General features: G+C 35.6%; 1 protein-coding gene across 5 annotated transcripts in view; it reads left to right on the top strand.

The window, feature by feature from the left end:
* OSBPL8 (oxysterol binding protein like 8) overlaps positions 1 to 22,016 on the top strand; it is a 208,715-nt gene that overhangs the window by 152,201 nt on the left and 34,498 nt on the right. For all 5 annotated transcript variants that reach the window (XM_019039086.4, XM_019039087.4, XM_063694172.1 and 2 more), the window contains 8 exons: positions 5,504 to 5,581; positions 8,296 to 8,397; positions 10,374 to 10,577; positions 13,555 to 13,639; positions 15,539 to 15,710; positions 17,630 to 17,867; positions 18,458 to 18,642; positions 21,631 to 21,712. In XM_019039086.4, the coding sequence (XP_018894631.2) occupies positions 5,504 to 5,581; positions 8,296 to 8,397; positions 10,374 to 10,577; positions 13,555 to 13,639; positions 15,539 to 15,710; positions 17,630 to 17,867; positions 18,458 to 18,642; positions 21,631 to 21,712 (1,146 nt within the window). The remainder of the gene's footprint in view (positions 1 to 5,503; positions 5,582 to 8,295; positions 8,398 to 10,373; positions 10,578 to 13,554; positions 13,640 to 15,538; positions 15,711 to 17,629; positions 17,868 to 18,457; positions 18,643 to 21,630; positions 21,713 to 22,016) is intronic.

Here is a 22,016-nt window from a genome sequence, read left to right as displayed (position 1 = left end):
GGGGTTTCACCGTGTTAGCCAGGATGGTCTCGATCTCCTGACCTTGTGATCTGCCCGCCTCGGCCTCCCAAAGTGCTGAGATTACAGGCGTGAGCCACCGTGCCCGGCCATTAATAGCTACCTTTTTTTTTTTTTTTTTTTAAGAGATGAGGGCCTCACTATATTGCCCAAGCTGGATTCGAACTCCTGGGCTCAATCAGTCCTCCCACCTCAGCCTCCCAAGTAGCTGGGACTGCAGGCACATTGCCATCATGCCCAACTTAATAACTACTTTTTGTTGAGAGTTTACTTGGGCCATTTTAACGTTCATAACAATACTAGAAGACAGGTATTATTGGCCCCATTTTATGAATGAACAAACTGAGGCTCAGACAAATTAATTCCCCAAGACTCAAAATAGTAAGTCTTAAAACTAGAATTCACAGTGGCTTCAGTTTTCTTTTTTGTTCACGGGAGGTAAGATCTTACCTCCCAGACTGTGGTGCAGAAAGTACCTGACAAAATAGCTGGTTAACAGTAGATAGTTAAGAATTTATTTTCTTACGAATAAAGCATTAGAGTAAATGAATGGGATTCTTAACATAACTATTTGGTATATAAGTAAAATTATACTCATCATATTATTTTCCAAGAGCTGAAACTTACTGATTTTCTCATAATTTAGATTTAATCTTAGTTTATTCTATTAGCTTAAGATGTCTATAGTTGCTACATTGTCTTTAAATATTTTAACATTCTGCTGGGTGCAATGTTTCATGCCTATAATCCCAGCACTTGGGGAGGCTGAGATGGGAAGATTGCTTGAGCTCAGGAGTTTAAGACCAGCCTAGACATGACAAGACCCTGTCTCTACAAAAAATACAAAAATTAGCCGGGTGTGGTGGCACATGCCTGTGATCCCAGCTACCTGGGGGGCTAAGGCAGGAGATGCTTGAGCCCAGGAGGTTGACGCTGCAAGTGAGCCATGTTTGCGCCACTGCACTCTGGCCTGAGAGACAAAGTGAGACCTTGTCTCAAATATATAAATTTGTGTATATATATGAGCATGCAACCAACTCTCTTGTTTTTCAGAACAGTTGTAAAATTTATACATTTATCATTAAATCTCATACTTGTGGAATTCTGAAGATTTTTATTCTTATCTGAGTAATTTTGGAAAACAAGATTTATTATTCCTTTCATGATTAAGTTGTGTAACTGAGGACATCAATTTTAACTTTTCCCAACTTGATGCAAAAAATATGAATACTCTCATTTTGGTCACAGGATTTTAGGTTAAATGTTATTTCTTAAAATTCATGATTGAGCCTGATTAACACAATGAATTACACCTGCCTCATCCCCGAGACATTATTTAAAAATAAAGGAGCTGGGCACAGTGGCTTGTGCTTGTAATCCCAGCATTTTGGGAGGCTGAGGTGGAAGAATTGCATGAGCCCAGGAGTTCGAGACCAGCCTGGGCAACCTAGCGAGACCTTGACTCTACAAATCAAAAAATTAGCCACACGTGGTGGCATGTTCCTGTGGTCCCAGCTACTCAGGAAGCTAAGGTGGGAGGATCACTTGAGCCCAGGAGTTGGAGGCTGCAGTGAGCTGTGATCACACCACTGCACTCCAGACTGGGTGACAGAGTGAGACCTGTCTCAAAAAATAAGGCAGTTCCTCTTTCTCATGCACCTTTTCCTAGGCTTTTTCATTGTATGAATGAGTGAATTGGAAAAGTCGGTTAATCAGATTATCCCAAACAAAGTAGCATTTTAAAATGAATTTTTAATTATCCATCTCAACAAAAGGAATTACAACATAACTAATGTGTCTAGTGGGATAAAAGGAATTCTGTTAAAAGGATAAGGAGTTTTTGAGCTCACATCTCTTTAAGTTGATTTTTCAACCGTTTAACTGTTTGCCTTGTAGGTTTGCTAAATCATCTTTTACTTGCTTTAAAATGTACATTTACCTGGATAGTTAACAAACCTTTCTAAACCAAAATGTCTGATGTGATCACAGTAACTTATCATTATCCTTGTTGTTCCTTGTATCTGTAGCATTTTGTAATTTTCAAAGCAAATTGCAAAGTATTTTCATAAATAAATGCCCCATTATTTAAATCTCTAAAGGTCAGATTTTTGATAGCACCTGCAATCTGAGATATAGTCATAAACCTGAAACAATATATTACCAAGTACTAAGTTAAACACTTTAAGTATCATTTAACCCTCAAAGCAACCCTATAAATTAGTAGTAGTATCTTCATTTTACAGATGAAGAAACTAAGACTGACAGATTAACTTCTCAAAGTCACAGAGCCTATAAGGGGATAGCAGTTAAAGGGGAAAAGAAAGAAGAAAAAGAGAAGGAAAGAAGTAAAAAATATATAACATGCTAAGCATTCTAATGCCATTTAACAAAGAGGCAAGCAGTAATATACGTTAAACCTGCCTATCTTGATGGTCATCATTTAGAAAGTGGTCAATAAAGTTTATGAAGGAAGGGAAACTTAGTTTAGTAAACTATCCCCAACAAAAAAATCGTTTACATTTTTGGCATTTGAAAGGTGTTTTGATTCAGAAAACCGAGGTAGTAATTTAGAAAAGACTGTGGAACTTGGTCATTCCTTTTTGTATTACAGAACTAGACTGCACGTTATGGCAGAGATTCCTTGAGATATGTGAGTTAAAGATTCCTTGAGGTCGGTTTACCAAGCTCATGTGACACCCTTCTGACCTGCTGGTCCCCTATGTACAGTAATCTTTTAGGAATAACCACGCTAGAGCTTATCATATAGAATTGTTAGGGAAACAAATTTGATTTTTTTCAAGACAAGGTCTCACTTTATCATCTGGGCTGGAGTGCAGTGGTGCAATCAGTGCTCACTGCAGCTTCAAACTCCTAGGCTCGGGTGATTCTCCTGTCTCAACCTCCCGAATAGCTGGGACTACAGGGACACACCACTATGCCCAGCTAATTTTTTTATTTTTCATAGAGACGGTGTCTCACCATGTTGCCCAGGCCGGTTTTGAACTCCTGGGCTCAAGCAATCCTCCCGCCTTAGCCTCCCAAAGTGCTGGGATTACCAGCATGAGTCACCACGCCCGGCCACAGATTTCTCCTTGTTCATAAAGATAGATCTTAACTTTAAGATACCATAAGAACAGTTTTAAAAGATAAGAAATTAATATAGTGAGATAACTAAGAACATGAAGCTGGGAATTAGAGTAGGGTACAAATCCCAGCTCATCCACTTTGTAGCTTTGTGACTTTGGAAAGATATTAATCTGTTAGTTTTAGTGTCCTCATTAGTAAAAGAGGGATACAACTACTATCTCCTAAGTTTGCTTTGAGTATATAAATATTTCGTATATACAGTTGATCCTCGAACAACATGGAAGTTAGGGGCACTGACCCTGCCCTCCCCTGTGCATATAAAAATCTGCATATAACTTTTGACTCCCTAAAAACTTAACTACTGTAATTGTGTACTGTTGACCAGAAGCCTTACTGATAACATAGTCAATTAACACATATTTTGTATATGTATTGTATACTGTATTCTTACAATAAAGTAAGCTAGAGGAAAGAATATGTTATTTAAAAAATCATAAGAGAAAGTATATTTACTGTTTATTAAGTGGAAGTGGATCATCAGAAAGGTCTATCTTTATTATCTTCACATTGAGTAGGCTGACGAGGAAGAGTTAGTCTTGCTGTCTCAGGTGGCAGAGGCAGAAGAGGCGGAGAAGGTGGTAGAGGAAGCAAGAAAGGCAGGTACACTCAATGTAACTTCCGTAGAAAAAAAATCTGCCTATAAGTGACCCACGCAGTTCAAACCTGTGTTGTTCAAGAGTTAACTGTACTTGGTAGATAGTAAACAACCATGAATGTTCATTAACTTTTAAGCTAATACTATCAGTATTTTTTATTTAATAGTTTCTAAAAAGTACACTAAACATTGTCCTATTAAGTTGTGGGAAGTAGAATCTCCTAATAATTTTAAGCCATCATATTCTTCTGACAATAGCCATGCCATTTTGTGTTCCCAGGGCCAAGGAGAAGACAGAAACCTGTTTGGCTTGAGGAATGTTATGAAATTGTTTTGGTATCACAATATATGCGATCATCATTGGAGTAATTAATGTGATGTTTCAACTCCAATTCTTAAAGGAGTAACTTTCCCAAAAGTTTAACTAGGTTGATTTCTACATTGAGAATTGTTTGCATTTCCCTTCTGGTTCAGCCAGTTAATACCATCACCTTAATAGCCCATCTTTCATACCAAGTAGCAGAAGTGTTTTTAGGAGAGATGAGAGAAATGAGCTGCAAGTACCTATTTTATTTTCATTTTATTAATTCGTTAGATATTTACTAAGTTCATTCTTTTCTTCGGGTGATACACACTGGGTATCATTGACAAATAAATGTGTTATCTGTTCTTATTAATCTAAAAATTGAGGGAATTGTATACAAAGGTGTGTATCCTTGATGATATCTAGTGGTATTATGCACATCTGGCTGCTCAACATTTGAAAGCCACCATTTGAATCAAGTTCTGTATACTTTCTTGGCACTGCTTAGGAGTACTGCTAAGAACTTTAGTGCCTTTTCCTATGTCTAACAATAGATAAAAATAAAACTTATGGACATTGAAGGAGTATGTTTAATTTGTTTTTCCAAAATAAATAGAGCTTTTAACTTTTGTGCTTTTCTACTCTGATAAACCTATGTGGTCTCTTTAAACAAGCATTGCATTAGGAAACCTGGGTTCTGATCTCCGCAATGTTAATGATTGTTAGTTTGGAAAATCAACCTTCCTGAGCCTCCCTTTCGTGATTTGTAAAATGGAGATTAAACAATCTGTTGTGCCTATTTTTCAAGATTCTTGTGAAGATTAAATAAAAATGTGAAGTGTAAACTGAAAGTCTGGAAAGAAATTTAACACATGAATAATTTAGTGAGGAAATCCTACTCACTTAATAGGTAGGAAGTAGTAGATCCTAGAAATATTGGTGTTTACACGCTGTACGAATTAGATAGAGTGGCTTAATACTAGTTTCTAAAGGTGTTTGTATTTCTTCCTATTGAAGGAGGAGTAGAAGCAGGGCAATATGTGCATCAGCTTGTTAGAATTTGTGTCTTTGTTTGTTTTTAGAATATTTCAACTGTTAAAAGATAACATTGCTTTGGCTACTTTTGTGCTAAGAATAACTAAATAATTATATATGTTCTTAGAAATACTCTTAAAAAAATAGAATGTAAAATCTACAGATGATCTTATTTAACTTCACATTGTAGGTTTGTATACTGATTAGTTTTAACTTTTTTATATTTATGGATTTAACATGGATTCATTTTTAAAGACATATAGGGAAAAATTCTATTGAAAATTGACATTTGCTTAAATCATAGCAATAAATGAGAAAAATGTCACATAGTTTTAACATGAATTTTTATGCGACTTGTAGAAAATCTGAAGGATTTAATTTCTCTTGTTTCTGTATGATTTCAGTCTGAATCTAAACTTTATAATGGCTCAGAGAAGGACAGTTCAACTTCAAGCAAACTCACAAAAAAAGAATCTCTTAAGGTTAGTTTCCAGTTGTTTCTGAAAGGTAATTTACATTGTGCTTTGCATGTGTGTTTGGAAGTAGACTAATAGGATAAATATATATGTGTGTTCCTAAAGAAAGAAAAAACATCCAGTGGTACAGGCAGGCACACATAGAAAATGTTAATATTTGTATGGTACACTGTGGTCAACTGATAAGATTGATTGATGACTGTCACAGAGCAGACTGCTTTAGGCCTCAAATGGCAACTGCAGAGGCTGAGGACGTGTTATCTCTATACAGCTGTATCCAAACTAGGTATATTATCACTATGTTGTGGAACTCCTAGTGGGAACTCTGGCACCCATTGAAATTAGAGATTGCTAACTCCTGGGTCATGGCCTGAACTTGACCTGCATAATGTTTTAAAATTTTGACCCAACAGTTAATTAAAAGTCCAGATTTCCAATTTCTCTGAGAAATATGTAGCACTGGGCTTACCTTCCTGAGTGGCCATAGAATCTGGAGCTTAAGAAACACATGCTTTCCAACTGGCTCTGGTTCCTGACTAGTCTCTTTTACCATTTGTGTTCCATGCCTGGTCCTATATATATTTGTATTTGCATCCCATATTAAATCAGATAGATTAATAAAGACCAAAATCTAAAGTTTTGAGGGTATAGAATTATTAAGATTGTATTATGTCTAGTCTGTTTATCATTAAATGCAACTTTTCTGGTGGAAGATTTTGTTAGTTTTTAAAAATGTAGTCACTAATAGGTTATCATCACTCTTTTCCCATCCAAATTATAACAACAAAGCAACAATAAGACCTCATTAGTTCACTGCTGATTCCTCAAATTATCAGAATTAACTTATGAAGGTGAAACTTTCATATTTTGGATAAATTAATTTTATAGTTATGGTTTCTTAATTATTTATAACTTACATATTAGTATTGGGAAAGAGAGCAAAACTTCCAATTGCAAACAGTTGTGGCATTCTTTGTTATCTGAAAAAATTGGTAACAGAGAAGGTTTCTATCAGTAAGAGAATATATTAATAAATATTATAGAAGCAGTATAGGCCAGTGGTTAAAAAAATAGCTTTGGGAGCTAGTTTGCCCCTGTTTGAATCCTGACTCTACAGTTTACTAAATGTATGATTCTGAGCAGGTTACTGTCTCTGCCTCAGTTTTCGTGTCTGTAAAATAAGGATAATAATACTTCTACTTCACAAGGTTGTTGTGAGGATTAAATGACATAATGACAATACAAGTAAAGTGCTTAGAACTGTGGCTGGTTCACAGAATGCCCTCAGGGTTAGCTCTCTTATTATTTTAATTTGCAGTGGGAATCCTATGTAACATTTAAAATAATGAGAATGATACAGACATGAATACTCTTCAAAAAATGTTTATTGGGGAAACTTTTTGCATGCTAAACACAAAATCTACATGTTTCTATAGGTTGTTACTTAGAAAAGGTCTGAAAAGACAGTGTTTTCCAGAAGGTTAACAGTCATCAATTCAGAGGATTGGAATAGGTTGGGGGTATAATAAAAATGGCTTCTAGCTTTATGTTTGAAATTTTTATTGTGAGGCTGTGTTTATGCATTGTGTAATTAAAAAGAGGTAAAATTGGCCAGGTGTGGTGGCTCATGCCTGTAATCCCAGCACTTTGAGAGGCGGGCGGATCACTTGAGGCCAGGAGTTCAAGACTATTCTGGCCAACATAGTGAAACCCCATCTCTACAAAAAATGCAAAACTTAGCCAGGCATGGTGGCATATGCCTGTAATCCCAGCTGCTTGGGAGGCTGAGGCACAAGAATTGCGTTGACCCAGGAGGCGGAGGTTGTAGTGAGCTGAGATTCCGCCACTGCACTCCAGCCTGGGTTACAGAGTGAGACTGTCTCAAAAAAAAAAAAAAGGTAAAATTATTTAAAAGATACATAGAACTGGACTAGTGATCAGAAAAACTAGATTCTAACCTTGGTTGTCTAAGACTAACTCCTGCTCAAAAAAAAAAAAAAAATACAGTATTTTTATTGTAAGATTCTGGAATTCTAAAGCGGTTTAGACTTTTCTACTCCCACCATTATAGTATGAAATTCTAAACCTCTTTAGAATACTAGATTAGGATAAAAGACAGTGTAGTGATTCCACAAAGACCTAAAGACAGAACTACCATTCGACCTAGCAATCCCATTACTGGGTATATAACCTAGGGAATGTAATCATTCTGTTATAAAGACACCTGCATGTATATGTTCATTGCAGCACTGTTCACAATAGCAAAGACATGGAATCAACCTAAATGCCCATCAATGAGAGACTGGATAAAGAAAACGTGATACACCATGGAATACTATGTGGCCATAATAAAGAATGACATCATGTCTTTTACAAAGACATGCATGGAGCTGGAGGGCATTATCCTTAGCAGACTAACTCAGAAACCAATACTGCATGTTCTCACTTAGAAGTGGAAGCAAAATGATGAGAACACATGGACACACAGAGGGACACAACACACACTGGAGCCTTTCAGAGGGTGAGGGTGGGAGGAGGGAGAGGATCAGGAAAAGTAAGTAATGGGTACTAGGCTTAATACCTGAATGATAAAATATGTACAACAAAACCCCATGACACAGGTTTACCTATATAACAAACCTGAATTTGTACCCCTGAACTTAAAATAAATTGCTCATTTCTGTTGAGTTTTTATCTTTTCTATTATTTCTATAAAATAGGTACAAAAGAAAAATTACCGAGAAGAAAAGAAAAGAGCCACAAAGGAGCTGCTCAGTACAATCACAGATCCTTCTGTTATTGTTATGGCTGATTGGTTAAAGGTCAGTGTGTTTTGAATCATGAATTCAGATTGCTGGATGTTTACCTACTGGAATGGAAAAGCCTGGAGTATACCTAATGCCTACAAGACAAAAACAGCTCCTAAAATGATTGTTTTTCACTGGCAAAGAAACTATTATTGTATTCCCGGAGGTTCTGTGTTCCCATCTTAATGAAGAGAAGGAATCTTAATGTCTTTCTTAACAATAGCATCAATTACATACAGTATAGTTCTTTTAAAACTTTTTGGTTTGTGTGATACGTTGTCTAATACAATATGCTGTAAAAAATACATTGCTTGCTATTCCAGTTATTGTTAAGTATTCCATATACTTGGTATATTATTGAAAAGATGAGACAAACTTAATATAAAAGCTATTTTAAAATAATCAGTTGGATACATAATATATTTTTAAAAAATGAAAATTCTTAATTATCAGACAAGCACACATTGCTGTTTCCAGACCCTATTCTTTTGGCCTCTGGTTATTTTTCTTTCCTTTTCTTTCATCCTGGTCACTCTATCCTCTTTCTCATTCTTATCTGAAAGACAGCTGTAGGAATCCTGAGTTTAAGAGTGATCTCGTAGGACTCTGACTCACAGAAAATTTTAGTACTTGGCATGTACCTGAGAATCACCCCAACCCACTTTTGCCAAGACTTACTAAGGCCTCTGACCTCATAATCCTTATGAAATCTGTCATAGGACTCCCCTCACTAAAATGAGAGTCTAGTGATAGTTTCCCTGACAATTCAGTTAACTAATTCTAGGGTTTTCCATCTTGTGCTAATAACACCTTCCAGCTTGTTTTGACTCTACTTAGGAGTGCATTAGCTCAAGATCTCACTTAGGTTTTTCAGAGTTAAAGCTGCCCTCTGTTAAGTCCCCAACACATCCCCTGGCCTGGCTGACTTTCTCTGCCTTACCTTCCTTCTGATAATTTGTCCTCCATGTTCTGTTGCATCTCCATGATCCAAAATGTTATTTCAGGGTACCTATCTTCCTTTCGCCTCTCTTGTCTTACCATTCTTTTACATATACATGTATCTTAGATTTTCTCTTTTCTTCATGCCTGGCTCCAAACTCCTTCTTTCTAAATGTTTCTTGTTGAGAGTTACTGTGATATGCCTATTTGGGGGATTAAGGAATCCTGTATTATTTCGTACTTCATGTAGGTGCATTGAAATAACAGATGTTTTACAGTAAATACAAGTATAATTCTTATTTTTGATCTAAATATTAACATCCTTTCACTATTTTGAATTCACTGAATTGCATAGACACAATTTTAATAGATGATGGAAATAGAAATTTATAGAAAAAGTAGTTTTAGACTTACTATTGACATAGCATTAAACCCTAGGATGAAGAACATTTTATGAGAGTATAGGGATTCATGTAACTTGATTTTAAAATATCCTCCAATAAATTTAAATGGCATACTTTATGTAATTACTAGGAACAAAGTAATTTGAATAAGGTAATTTTAGGGGCTAGGAGGAAGTTATTTTCTCTTCCTACCACTCACCAAATACTTAGGGAATGCCTAGTGTGTGCCAGCGGTGTTTTCAGCACTGTTGATGTGGTGAAGGGGAAAAATTGTTTTAAGCAGAATCATCATATGCACACAAATAAGATTACAGCCATGATCAGTGTTAGAAAAAGAAGAATATCAGTACTAAGAAAGCATATTTTAATGGCCCCTGACCTGGTCAGGGAGATTAGGAAAATTATCCTACTTAGTACACTACTTTGAAACTGTTGGCGTGTCTCCCACTAAAATTTAAGTTTCTTAGAAATAAGAGCCATGTCATTTTCATGTCTGTTTGCTGTGCTTGCCATGTAGTAGCTTTTAAATAAAATATTTAAAGTGTACGTGTTATGGAAATTTTAGATTAAAACATCTTATTTGCAGTTTTTTCGTTTGGACCTTGGAGAACAGATCTTCCTTTTTAAAATAAATTTATCTTTCTGTAGATTCGTGGTACTCTGAAGAGCTGGACCAAGTTATGGTGTGTGTTGAAACCTGGGGTGCTACTGATCTATAAAACCCAAAAAAATGGTCAGTGGGTAGGAACAGTTCTTCTGAATGCCTGTGAAATCATTGAACGTCCATCAAAAAAGGATGGCTTTTGTTTCAAACTTTTCCATCCTTTGGAGCAATCTATTTGGGCAGTGAAGGTATGTAAGCCCTTGTTATATAGGTGAAAGGTAAAGATGATAATCCATGAATAGAACTGAGATACATCAATCAAATGAGTTTAGTCCTCTGCCAGGACTTATAAATCTGTTCTGCTTTCCAGTGCATTATTCCCCCATTCTGCCTCTACCCACAACAAAATGTGCACCAAAAAGCTTTACCTTTGAGGTCTAACTTTTTATATTGCATCTTTTTATCTCTTTTGCCCTTGGGGATTCAATTTGTACTGTTTTTTTCAGTTTCTAATTACTAACTTGGCTTTGTAACATTGTATTATATTTATTGTTGTTGGTTTTTTTTTCCCCACCCACCTGTCCCCACCCCCCCTCCCCACCCCCTGTGATTTTTCTCTTTGTCAAAATGATAAGTAGGATTCCCTGGAACAGAAACTGCCATTTATTTTTATGGTCTTTCCTGTAGTGATGTAAAGGTGTGATGGGAAGCCTATAAGCAGAAGCAATCTTTCTTACTCTTAAAAAAAAAAAATTTTTTTTAAATTACTTACTCTTGAGAAAGAGGCAGGTTTCTTTAAAGATGAAGCATTAATGTTTTTTATAACTGAAAAGCATTACTGTGGCTGGGTGCAGTGGCTCATTCCTGTAATCCCAGCACTTTGGTAGGCCAGGGCAGTTGGATCGCTTGAGCTCAGGAGTTCGAGACCAGCCTGGGCAACATAGCGAAACCCCGTCTCTACAAAAAATACAAAAATTAACCAAGTATGGTGGCATGTACCTGTAGTCCCAGCTATTCAGGAGTCTGTGGTGGGAGGATCACTTAAGCTTGGGAGGTCGAGGAGGCTTCAGTGAGCCATGAGCGTGCCACTACACTTCAGCCTGGGCAACAGAACAAGACCCTGTCTCAAAAAAACAAACAAGCATTATACTAACTGAATAAATGAATCAAGTTTAAGTGGTTTTGTGTATGTATGTGTGTTTTTAAGGCAAGGTTTTGCTGTCACCTAGGCTGGACTGCAGTGGCATGATCACTGCTCACTGCAGCCTCAACCTCCCATGCTTAAGCAGTTCTCCCACTGCAGCCCCGCAAGTAGCTAGGACCACAGGCACATATCACCATGCTCAGCTAATTTTTTAAAACATTTTTTGTAGAGATGGGGTCTTTCTGTGTTGCCCAGGCTGGTCTTGAATTCCTGGGCCCTCCTGCCTCAGCCTCCCAAAGTGCTGGGATTACAGATGTGAGCCACCATGCCTAGCCTAGTTTAAGTTTTTACAAAATGATCATTGCTTTAGTTTCTAAGAAGGCCAGCTATCGTAGAATAAAGAAGGTAGAATTTCTCCTTTAGGGAAAACCACCTAATTGAGATTACGGTTAACTAAAAGTAGCTTAATCCTTTTTTCGTGGGCGGGGAGGGTATTGCTTAATAACGTAATACACATACACCTAGGAAAAGACTTGGACTTTTTAATCATTATTTCAGTAGTCTGGAGTCACAGCGAGAATAAATTTGAGATCACCGAGTTAGTTCCGTTCTGAGGTTAGGTGCTTCCTGCAGGGGAAAGAATTTAACCCCCCGAACCTCTGACATTTATATATTAAGCGATTCTCAAGTGGAGAAAATGACTTTCAAAACCTTTTTAAACAACAAAAAATATATATATAAACATATATATAAATACCATATATATACATATACAAAAATACTATATATACACACATATATGTATATATATATATAGTATTCTACTACTCTTAAGAATTGCAAGCATTAAAATAAATTTTTAAGCCATTAATGATTTTAGTGTCAAATTTATAATGTTTCATTCTTAATATTGGAAGAAGAGAGAAATCTGTATAATTATATAAATACTTCCCACAAGCAAAACCAACTTAGGATATTGTTTAAATATTTTAGAAGCCAGTGTTTGTGATTAAGAAATAGTAACAGCTGTGAGTTCTTTGTGTCAGGTACTTGAATATTTTACATGAAATCATTTATTTAATTCTCATACCTATAAGGAGGATACAGTTTCTTCCCATTGTACACATAAAGAGATTGAACCCTGTTTTTCTAGCATGGAGCCATGATTGAAACCCAGGCAGTCTGATTCCATGTCCCACTATATACTGGTTTTAGGAACTGGCCCATAAATTGTAAAGCTATTTGAAAATGCAGATTATTATGGTATTTGTTAAAGTCATATTAATTTTTTTTCTGTTTTCATTTTGAATCTACATCTTTACTTTCTAATGTTTTATGCTTTTTTGGAAATTTATTTCGTTTTTTGACCTAATAACTTTAAAGAACCCTTTGAAAACAACTTAAAAATTATGCTTTTGTATCAAAATTATACTTTAAATTCAATACTTAGTTTTCTTTCCAGATTCGTGTCTACCTAAGTTTAGCATTGGTGATACTAATTAGTGTTGGTATTGTATACTTCTAAAACAAACAACCCTAGCCAACAACAACGACAGAATTTCTTTTTCTTTCATGTTTCTGGAAAAATAAAATCAGCTTATATAGTTGGTGTTTAAAAACAGGTGTATGTCATTGGTTATACAGTGATTTATTTTTCCCTAGACCAAGTTAAAATTCATTTCTCTTTTTTTTAATTTTAATTCTATTTCCACATGCTTTCTTTAGCCTTCTAGAAATTTAGTATTTCTTATCTCATTAGTTGTATCCATGGGATGGACATTGTTAAAATTTGGTTTAATATGGTAAACTTTAGGTTCTCTTTAGTATGTAAGCAGTATGTAGAGATAATATTTAAGTGATAATTCATTTGTTCAGTTTTCTGCTAAGGAGATATATTTGTTAGAAAATTTTTCTTAATACTTAACATTTGCATTCTCAAGAATAATGAAATTAAAGCTCGTTTGCTTTTAGATTATAATCCATACCTGATTTAGATTATTACAGATAATATTGGATAGTTTAAAGATGAGATCTCATAATAATTACTCTATACCATTTATTTTGTTTATTTTGTTATTAAGGGTCCAAAAGGTGAAGCGGTTGGATCCATTACTCAACCCTTACCTAGCAGTTATTTGATCATCCGAGCTACTTCAGAGTCAGATGGTAAGTATAGTTTTTGATGGATTGGATTTTGGTCTTCATTTTTAAGAGTTTTTTTTATGCCACTTTGTATTATTCTGGGGAAATATATTTTTAGTATGGCATTTGCAGCAGAAGCATGGTAATCATAAATTGTTTTGAATGCTAAATATATGAGTAACTTAGTAGACAGAAATCTGATAGAAAGGAAGCATTGTGTGATTTACTGAAGAGTTAGAAGTTCAGAGTTTTCTTCTTCATCCTCCATGGACATATTAACACCTTTTTATTTGTTAGTGGTCTTTATGGTACTCTTAAAGATACATTTAATACTTTTTATATTTTACTACTAAATGTTACCGTTTATGAGACGTATACATTGTTTTGGTTTTGTTTTTTTTTACGTAAGAGATTCGAGTACAACCTTTTTTATTCCTCCTTTAACACTTAATTCATGAAGCAAATATGGAGAGAGAAAAACTTAAATGATATCAAGGTAACTTTAAAATCTTAATAATTAATAATGGATTTTGTCCTCACTTTCATGCTTTCATGTTTCATAGTTTAGACAAGGTTGGTATAGGGAATCTTCTAACCTTCCAAAGTTTACTTTTATCTGATTTTTTTTGTTTTGTTTTGTTTTTGTTTTTTTTTTTTTTGAGATGGAGTCTCGCTCTGTTGCCAGGCTGGAGTGCAGTGGCACGATCTCGGCTCACTGCAACCTCTGACTCCCTGGTATAAGTGACTCTCCTGCCTCAGCCTCCCGGGTAGCTGGGATTACAGGCACATGCCACCACGCCCAGCTAATTGTTGTATTTTTAGTAGAGACGGGGTTTCACCATGTTGGTCAGGATGGTCTCACACTCTTGACCTCATGATTCGCTTGCCTCGGCCTCCCAAAGTGCTGGGATTACAGGCGTGAGCCATCGCACCTGGCCTCAGATTTTTTTTTTTTTTTTTTTTTTGAGATGGAGTCTCGCTCTGTCGCCCAGGCTGGAGTGCAGTGATGTGATCTCGGCTCACTGCAAGCTCCGTCTCCCGGGTTCATGCCATTCTCCTGCCTCAGTCTCCCGAGTGGCTGGGACTACAGGCGCCTGCCACCACACCTGGCTAATTTTTTTGTATTTTCAGTAGAGACAGGGTTTCACTGTGTTAGCCAGGATGGTCTCGATCTCCTGACCTCGTGATCCGCCTGCCTCGGCCTCCCAAAGTGCTGGGATTACAGGCGTGAGCCACTGCACCTGCCCCATGGTTTTTTTAAATTAAAATATAGGTATGAGCTTTCAATATGAAGATGCTTTACTTGGCTGATATTCCCAGCAAATCTTGAAGTGATATATATGAAAATTAAGAGCCCTAAACAAATATAAATGAAAAGTTTTCTGCTAATTCACTTTTAAATTTTTACTTAAAAAATAAAACTATTAATGTTTCTCTTAACTAATATGGCAGTTAATGGTAGCATTATATAGGCATTTTCCTGTCTTAAAAAGTTTCATACATACAAGCAGAATGGTTGTTAATCTTGAGGATAGACCTCCTATTAACAAAAACAGTTACTTCAGATAGTTTGTTTATAGTAGAATCATAAATCCTCAAGTGTATTTTATGTACCTTGCTTGATACCTTCAAATTATACTGCATGTTAATGTTCTAAGGTTTGAAAAATAAAGTATGTTTATTTTAGATTGGGTATAGTTTCTAATGCATGCTGTATACTATTCATTTATCAGTGGTGTGCTTAGTATGTGAAAAGCATTTGAAAAACGGAAAGATTTCATTAAATTCTAGCAAGATGTTATGTTCAGATTAACTTTTCCAGTGCATGTTTCTCAAAGAAATAGTGGTAACAGGGTAAGTTAAGATGCATGCTAGTTTCATAGTTTTAAAAATTATAGTGCTTATGAATCTGTGTTCTTTTAGGAAGGTGCTGGATGGATGCTTTGGAGTTGGCTTTGAAATGTTCTAGTCTTCTTAAACGTACAATGATCAGAGAAGGAAAGGAACATGACCTGAGTGTTTCATCAGATAGCACACATGTGACTTTCTATGGCTTACTACGTGCTAACAATCTCCACAGTGGTGATAACTTCCAGTAAGTAGATATTGCCGCTGAGTTGGTAATGTTTCAGAGACCATACTGTTCACAAAATTAGTTGGCAGGCCTAGAATTTTAGTAGTGTATCTAGGACTGAAATTTGCATATCTTCCCATTATATGGCCTAAGAACCGGCTTAAAATTTGTTTAGCTGCTATAATCAGGTGTAGAAATGTATTTCCTTGATTCCAGCCAACGTGATTTACTTTATCTTTCCCAAATATAGCCATGCTAATTATTCACCTTGTCTGTGCATGATGTCCCTTCTATTAAGAATGATTTCTGCCTACTCCTCCTTGCTCTTTTCTCCTGTCCATATATTCTTCAAGATCAGTCTCAAATATTACATCATGTGTGAAACCTTATAACTATGAGACATAATCTGTCTTTCTGTAGAGTAACATGTTTTTAGTAATGGCACTGGACTTACTCTACCTGGTATTTGTGAAATTCATTTATATTCTGTTTGGAATGGAACTGTATCCTATTTGTGGTTTTATTCCCTGAAGCATTTATTGTAGTTAACGGTAAAAAAGCATTTCTCCAGGGAAACTGGGCAGTAGTGCAAAGACTTTCTTGAGATTCAGGTCTTTTTGTTGCTTTGCAGGAAAAACATTAGACTTTTCTATTTCCTCCCTTTCCCCACCCCTTGGCTTCTGCTCTGTAACCACTTTCATCAGCATTGAGGTTGCTCTTCTCAAAGTTAGACTGCTATTCTCCTCTTCTTCATATAGCCTGATTTAGACATTTCTTCCCTATCATTTTGCCTGTTTCTTTTTTTTTTTCTGTCTGTATTACTTTAAAAAATTTTTTAGAGCCAGGGACTCACTCTGTTGCCCAGGCTGCAGTGCAGTGGCACAATCATAGCTCACTGTAACCTGGAACTCCTGGGCTCAAGCCATCTTCCAGTCTCAACCTGCCCAGTAGTGAGAACTACAGGCCTGTATTACCACACTGGGCTGGCTGGCTGGCTTATCTGTTTATTTATTTATTGAGACATAGTCTCACTATGTTGCCCAGGTTTTTTTTTTTTTCTTTTTTTCCCCACTCTCTTTAAAATCTCCATTACCTGACCTTTTATGTTATTTCTTTGCAGACCTACGATCTGGAGCTTTATCTTAATCCCAAGTACCTGGTGCCCGAATGAGATAGGATGGAATGGGGTGGGCTACTGATAGAGGAATGGGTATTTGTTGGAACCTCTTTCCAAGACTTTCCCCCTTTTGTACAGATTATTTGCCCTAATCACTTTAAGTGAGAATAGGGTAGGTTAAGCAAAACTTACTTGATTTTAGTCCGTAGGTTAATTTCTTTCAGCTGAAATTTTCATTTTTAATTCTCTCTGGATTTTGGCTCAGGATTAAACCTTTCAGATGAATATAATTTAATATAATTGTTTATCATTTACCATTTTCATATATTTTTCTTGGACTCATGTGAGGTGACTTTGGAAACCTTATACAGGTGGAAAGTCATAATTTATTTGAGTTCAGTTGAGAATCTGATTATCTGGACCTGCATTTTTTCTTCATACCATAAGTGACAGTGAGATTGATGCAAGTGATGCTGTTTGAAAAACTAAGAAAAATATCTAACAAGAAGTCTAAACTCTTGGTTTTGGAGGATTTTAGCCCCAAGTGGTAGAGAGGCAAAGAGCTCAGAGTGTCATCTTTTTGCATTTCTCTAGGTTTTTAATTTTTCTATGCCTCTGTTTACTAATCTGTAAAATGAGAATAATAATACTACCTATCTCATAGGGTTATTTTGAAGATTAAGTGAATTAACACTATGTAAAACACTTAGAACACTGTCTGGCACATAGTAAATTCTCAATAAATGTTGTATATAATTATTATTTATGAATTGAGCATTCTTAACATCCTTTATTCTTCCTCCTAAAAATTCTTTCCCTTAAGGTTAAATGATAGTGAAATTGAACGACAACATTTTAAGGACCAAGATATGTATTCTGATAAATCTGATAAAGAAAATGATCAAGAACATGATGAGTCTGATAATGAGGTGATGGGGAAAAGTGAAGAAAGTGACACAGATACATCAGAAAGACAAGATGACTCATATATCGAACCTGAGCCTGTTGAGCCTTTAAAGGAGACTACCTACACTGAACAGAGCCATGAAGAACTTGGAGAGGTAAAAGTCTGCTATTTTTAGAGGTTCTGGATTTTCATATTCTTGGGAATTCTTAAATGAAATTGAAGATATTATTTGCTCGATCTATTGCCTATTTTTCTGTGATAGAATGTGATATTTTAAAAGTTGCATACATATGAAATATATTGGGATTTACAAACAACTAAACACATATACTCACATAAATACCAATATATTCTATTAAATTTAAAGTTTACATTTTCTTCAAGCTTGATTTTGAAGTAGGATATTGCTTGATGTCATTGCCAGGTGCAAACTTGCAAGGAAACATGAGTTTATAACTTTGTTATTGCCAGTGCATCATAGAAGTAAATGTAGTATAAAATAATAGGCTATAATATTTTTGTAGTGGATCTCTTGTATATATTGTTCACTTTGATGTCTTTTTCAGCTACCCTTTTTTACCTAAGTTTTATAGCTATAGATTTTATTATTATTTTTTGTTTCCACATTTAAAGAATGCTTGGAGTAGTCCTGAAAAGAGTTCATATTTTCAACATTAGCTGGCTTGTTTACATATCTGTCTGAAATAAATATAATGTTTTGGTAATTTTCATTAATTGATAAAGGCAGGTGAGGCTTCTCAAACAGAAACTGTATCTGAAGAAAACAAAAGCCTTATCTGGACACTATTGAAACAAGTCCGTCCTGGCATGGACCTATCCAAGGTGGTTCTGCCTACATTTATTTTGGAACCCCGTTCTTTCCTGGATAAACTTTCAGATTACTACTATCATGCAGATTTCCTATCTGAGTAAGTAGATTCTTATTTCTTAAAATAGACAATACTTCATGATTTTAGAAATTCTCAAGAATGCTATTTTCAATTATCGTTCATTTCCAAAATCAGGCTCTAATGAGACATCACTCTCTGTTCTCTACCACTTCTGTGGTTGACCCTTAGTAAGAAGCATGTTTAATACTTTGCTATAATGTTGCCATTTATGAAGTTAAATTGAGATATCATAAGCTCGAGGAAAACAAGAATTCTACCCTTTACTCAACAACACTGCCGTTACAGGCTCCTTAACCTCAGTTCACTAACCTAACAGAGAGAGAGAGAGAGGTGATTGGCATCATTTGCTCTCCTCTACAAAAGCACTTGTTCAGTCCCATCCTGGGGCATCTGTTTTTGCTCATAATTGTCTGTCTGCATGCTTGTGAGGTATGTATGGCTTACCAGAACTAGAATGCCCTGCCAGTTGCTAGCTTTTGGAACAAATCCTTGTTTTCTTTGCTTTTCTTCTGAAGCCGCCAGCTGATCCTGGGTGTAATTTTGAAGAAGGCACACCTAAAGGAGGCAGAGGAGGTGCTATCCACCTCTGTCCCAGCAATTTCTTGCAAAACCAGTAAACTTTGCAAGGAACAGCAACTTTGTGTCCATGCTTCCAATTCTTACCTGCTGCCCCTATTCCAGCAATAATGGTGTTTCAAGGCACTGTGCTTTCTGTGCCACTGATATCTGGCCCTGCGACCTGATTTTTAGAATCTTTATCAAGACTTATTTTCAGTTTTTGTCTATAAATGGCATGAGCGAACATTGAAAAAAATAAGCTGAGTCAAAAAATAATTGGTAAACTGGGAAATTTTTGCAAATTTCATCGTAGACAAAATGTTAACCTCCCTAAAAAAAGCTCTTAAAAATTGAATGAAAATGATTCTATAGAAAAGGAAACTTACAGAAAAAGGAGTGGAAGAAATTACTGGGCAGTTGGAAAATGAAGAAATAGGAACAGTCCTTAAACATGTAAAAACCTCATGCAAAATAAGGAAAATGTACATTTGAATTATAGTAAGTTGTTGTTTATCCACCACATTGACAAAAAGTCAAAAAGCTTTTATATCCTCGTTCTAATATTTTCTGCACTTTTGTCCATCTAGAAATTCATTTCTCTCAGAATGTAAGGCAAATTCCTGTGAATCACAAGATTTTCTTGAGAGATGCCCCCTGTCTCAAATAGAAAGATTGTACTTTTCTGGCATTACACACTGTTGCCAAGATTCTGTTGGCAACCAGGGACTATCATACACTACCGTGGGCAGTGCAGACTAGCACAGCACCCTGAAGGTAATCTGGCAGTATTTACCAAAAGTATAGATGCATTCATCATTTGATCCACTAATCTCACTTCTCGGAATAACTCCTACAGATATAATGCCACATATACAGAATTGCATATATACAAGATTGTTGCAGCAGGGTTTGTAATAATAAAACATTAGATATAACTCCAGTGTCCAGCACAGTGTACTGGTTAAACAGTGTGTGACACATCCACCCATATAAGGAAGAATTCCATAAACTGATCTGTAGGGACCTCCAGAATTGTGTGTGAAAAAAGCAAGGTGTACAGAAGAGTATGTATAGTTTGCAACCCTTTTTTAAGAAAAACAAGACTGTTTATTTATATATGCTTGTTTATGCCTAAAGAAAACTTAAAAGGAAGCTTTTTTAAAAAGTTACCTATAGAGGGTAAGTAGGAACAGTGTGGAGAGACGGGGCAGTAACAAGACATGTGTACCTCTTTATATTGCTTTGACTTTTGAACTATATATATTTAATTTTAAAATAAAATTGCATAGTAAGGGAATTTAAACCAAGATGGAAAGAGAGCAATCAGAGGGTTGTTACTCCAGAAAAGCACAAGCTTTCAACTTAGCACGATTGTCAATAAGCCTAGGTCTGTGCTCTTCTGTCTCACATCTCATCTTAAAAAATCACCACATTGGACTGTCAGACATGCTTGTGAAACGTAAATGCCTTTTTGTAAATAAGGGCATAGTAGCTACATTACAAACAGAAAACAACAATAACAAAATCAACTTCTCAGTAAAATTTACTTCAGACATACACAATCAGGTTTTTGCAATGATTGCAGCAACAGCAGAATTGTATGGAGGGCAGCTGAGTCATGGCTCCTACAAATTTCTTCTTTAAAATGAAAATTACTCTTTGATTACCCATTGTTCTGGTTGAGTTTTTATTAATTCTGGAAAATCAGTTGATAGCACACAAGAGCAGGTTGAAGAATAAAAATAGGTTAAAACCTTCCGTGTTGATTTAATTATTTTGGCTCTGCATCATATTTGTAATTTGAAACTTCTGTGTTTTGTACTAAGGACTGCATACCCATAAAATCCTATATTTAGATAGGTACTTTGCACAAAAGAGGCTATCGTCAACCTATGTCCTCCCCTCCATGTACTACAGCATCCACCAGTTTACCATTGATCTCCTCTAACATCAACAACTGAGAATGGACTTGACCAAGTAAATATTGGTCCTTCAGCGACATATGAGGCTGAAGACTTCTGACAAAATTGTTAATGAGGCTGCTTGGCCACTGCCTAACATTGCAAATGCTAGAAATCACACAGTGCCTGAATCCAAAATCCATGTTTATTTTTTTCAATCACAATTTTCACAGAGCCCCTAACAACATCTCAGGTTCTGCAGAATCCCAATTCAGAAACCTTGGTTTGGAGAGTTTCCAAAAACTACTTTAGCAAAGACCCAGGCAGTGTATCGAAGAATAGGAAAATGGGGGAAAATGTGACCAGGTTAAGAAAAACAGAAATTGATTTACATGGTTGAAAATTGACTACATGGTTGTTTTGTCATCCATTTAAAATAAGAATTATGTTTTCCAATCATGTTTCATACTCGGTTATTGGTTAATAAATGTGAGAGAGAATTTGTGATACGTTTTTTAAAATTTTTGTTTACCGTTTTGTGTTTTAGGGCAGCTCTTGAAGAAAATCCTTATTTCCGTTTGAAGAAAGTAGTGAAATGGTATTTGTCAGGATTCTATAAAAAGCCAAAGGTAATAATGTTTGTTTACATTTTATTGTCTTTAGTGTTTTATGAATTCTTTATATTTTATGTAATCTGTAGATTGTTTGTTAACAGTTACATTACTGGGCTTCTTTGACGTAGCAAAATTGCAAAATACCTGATCATTTAGACATGTATTATGATTGAAGTCATTTAATTTTATTTAATGTAAATTTTATTTACTTTGAAATTTTATAAGGATGGTTCCCAGATGGTAGAGTTAAACCCATTTTGACTAGTTTAAACTATTTTGAATCCTTCGTATTTGTAATTTGAAATTGCATTTTTTTTTT

The sequence above is a fragment of the Gorilla gorilla genome, chromosome 10, assembly GCF_029281585.2.
Source record: "Gorilla gorilla gorilla isolate KB3781 chromosome 10, NHGRI_mGorGor1-v2.1_pri, whole genome shotgun sequence".
NCBI lineage: Eukaryota > Metazoa > Chordata > Mammalia > Primates > Hominidae > Gorilla > Gorilla gorilla.
Note: the sequence above shows the minus strand (reverse complement) of the source record. Positions and strands in the feature narration are given on the sequence as shown.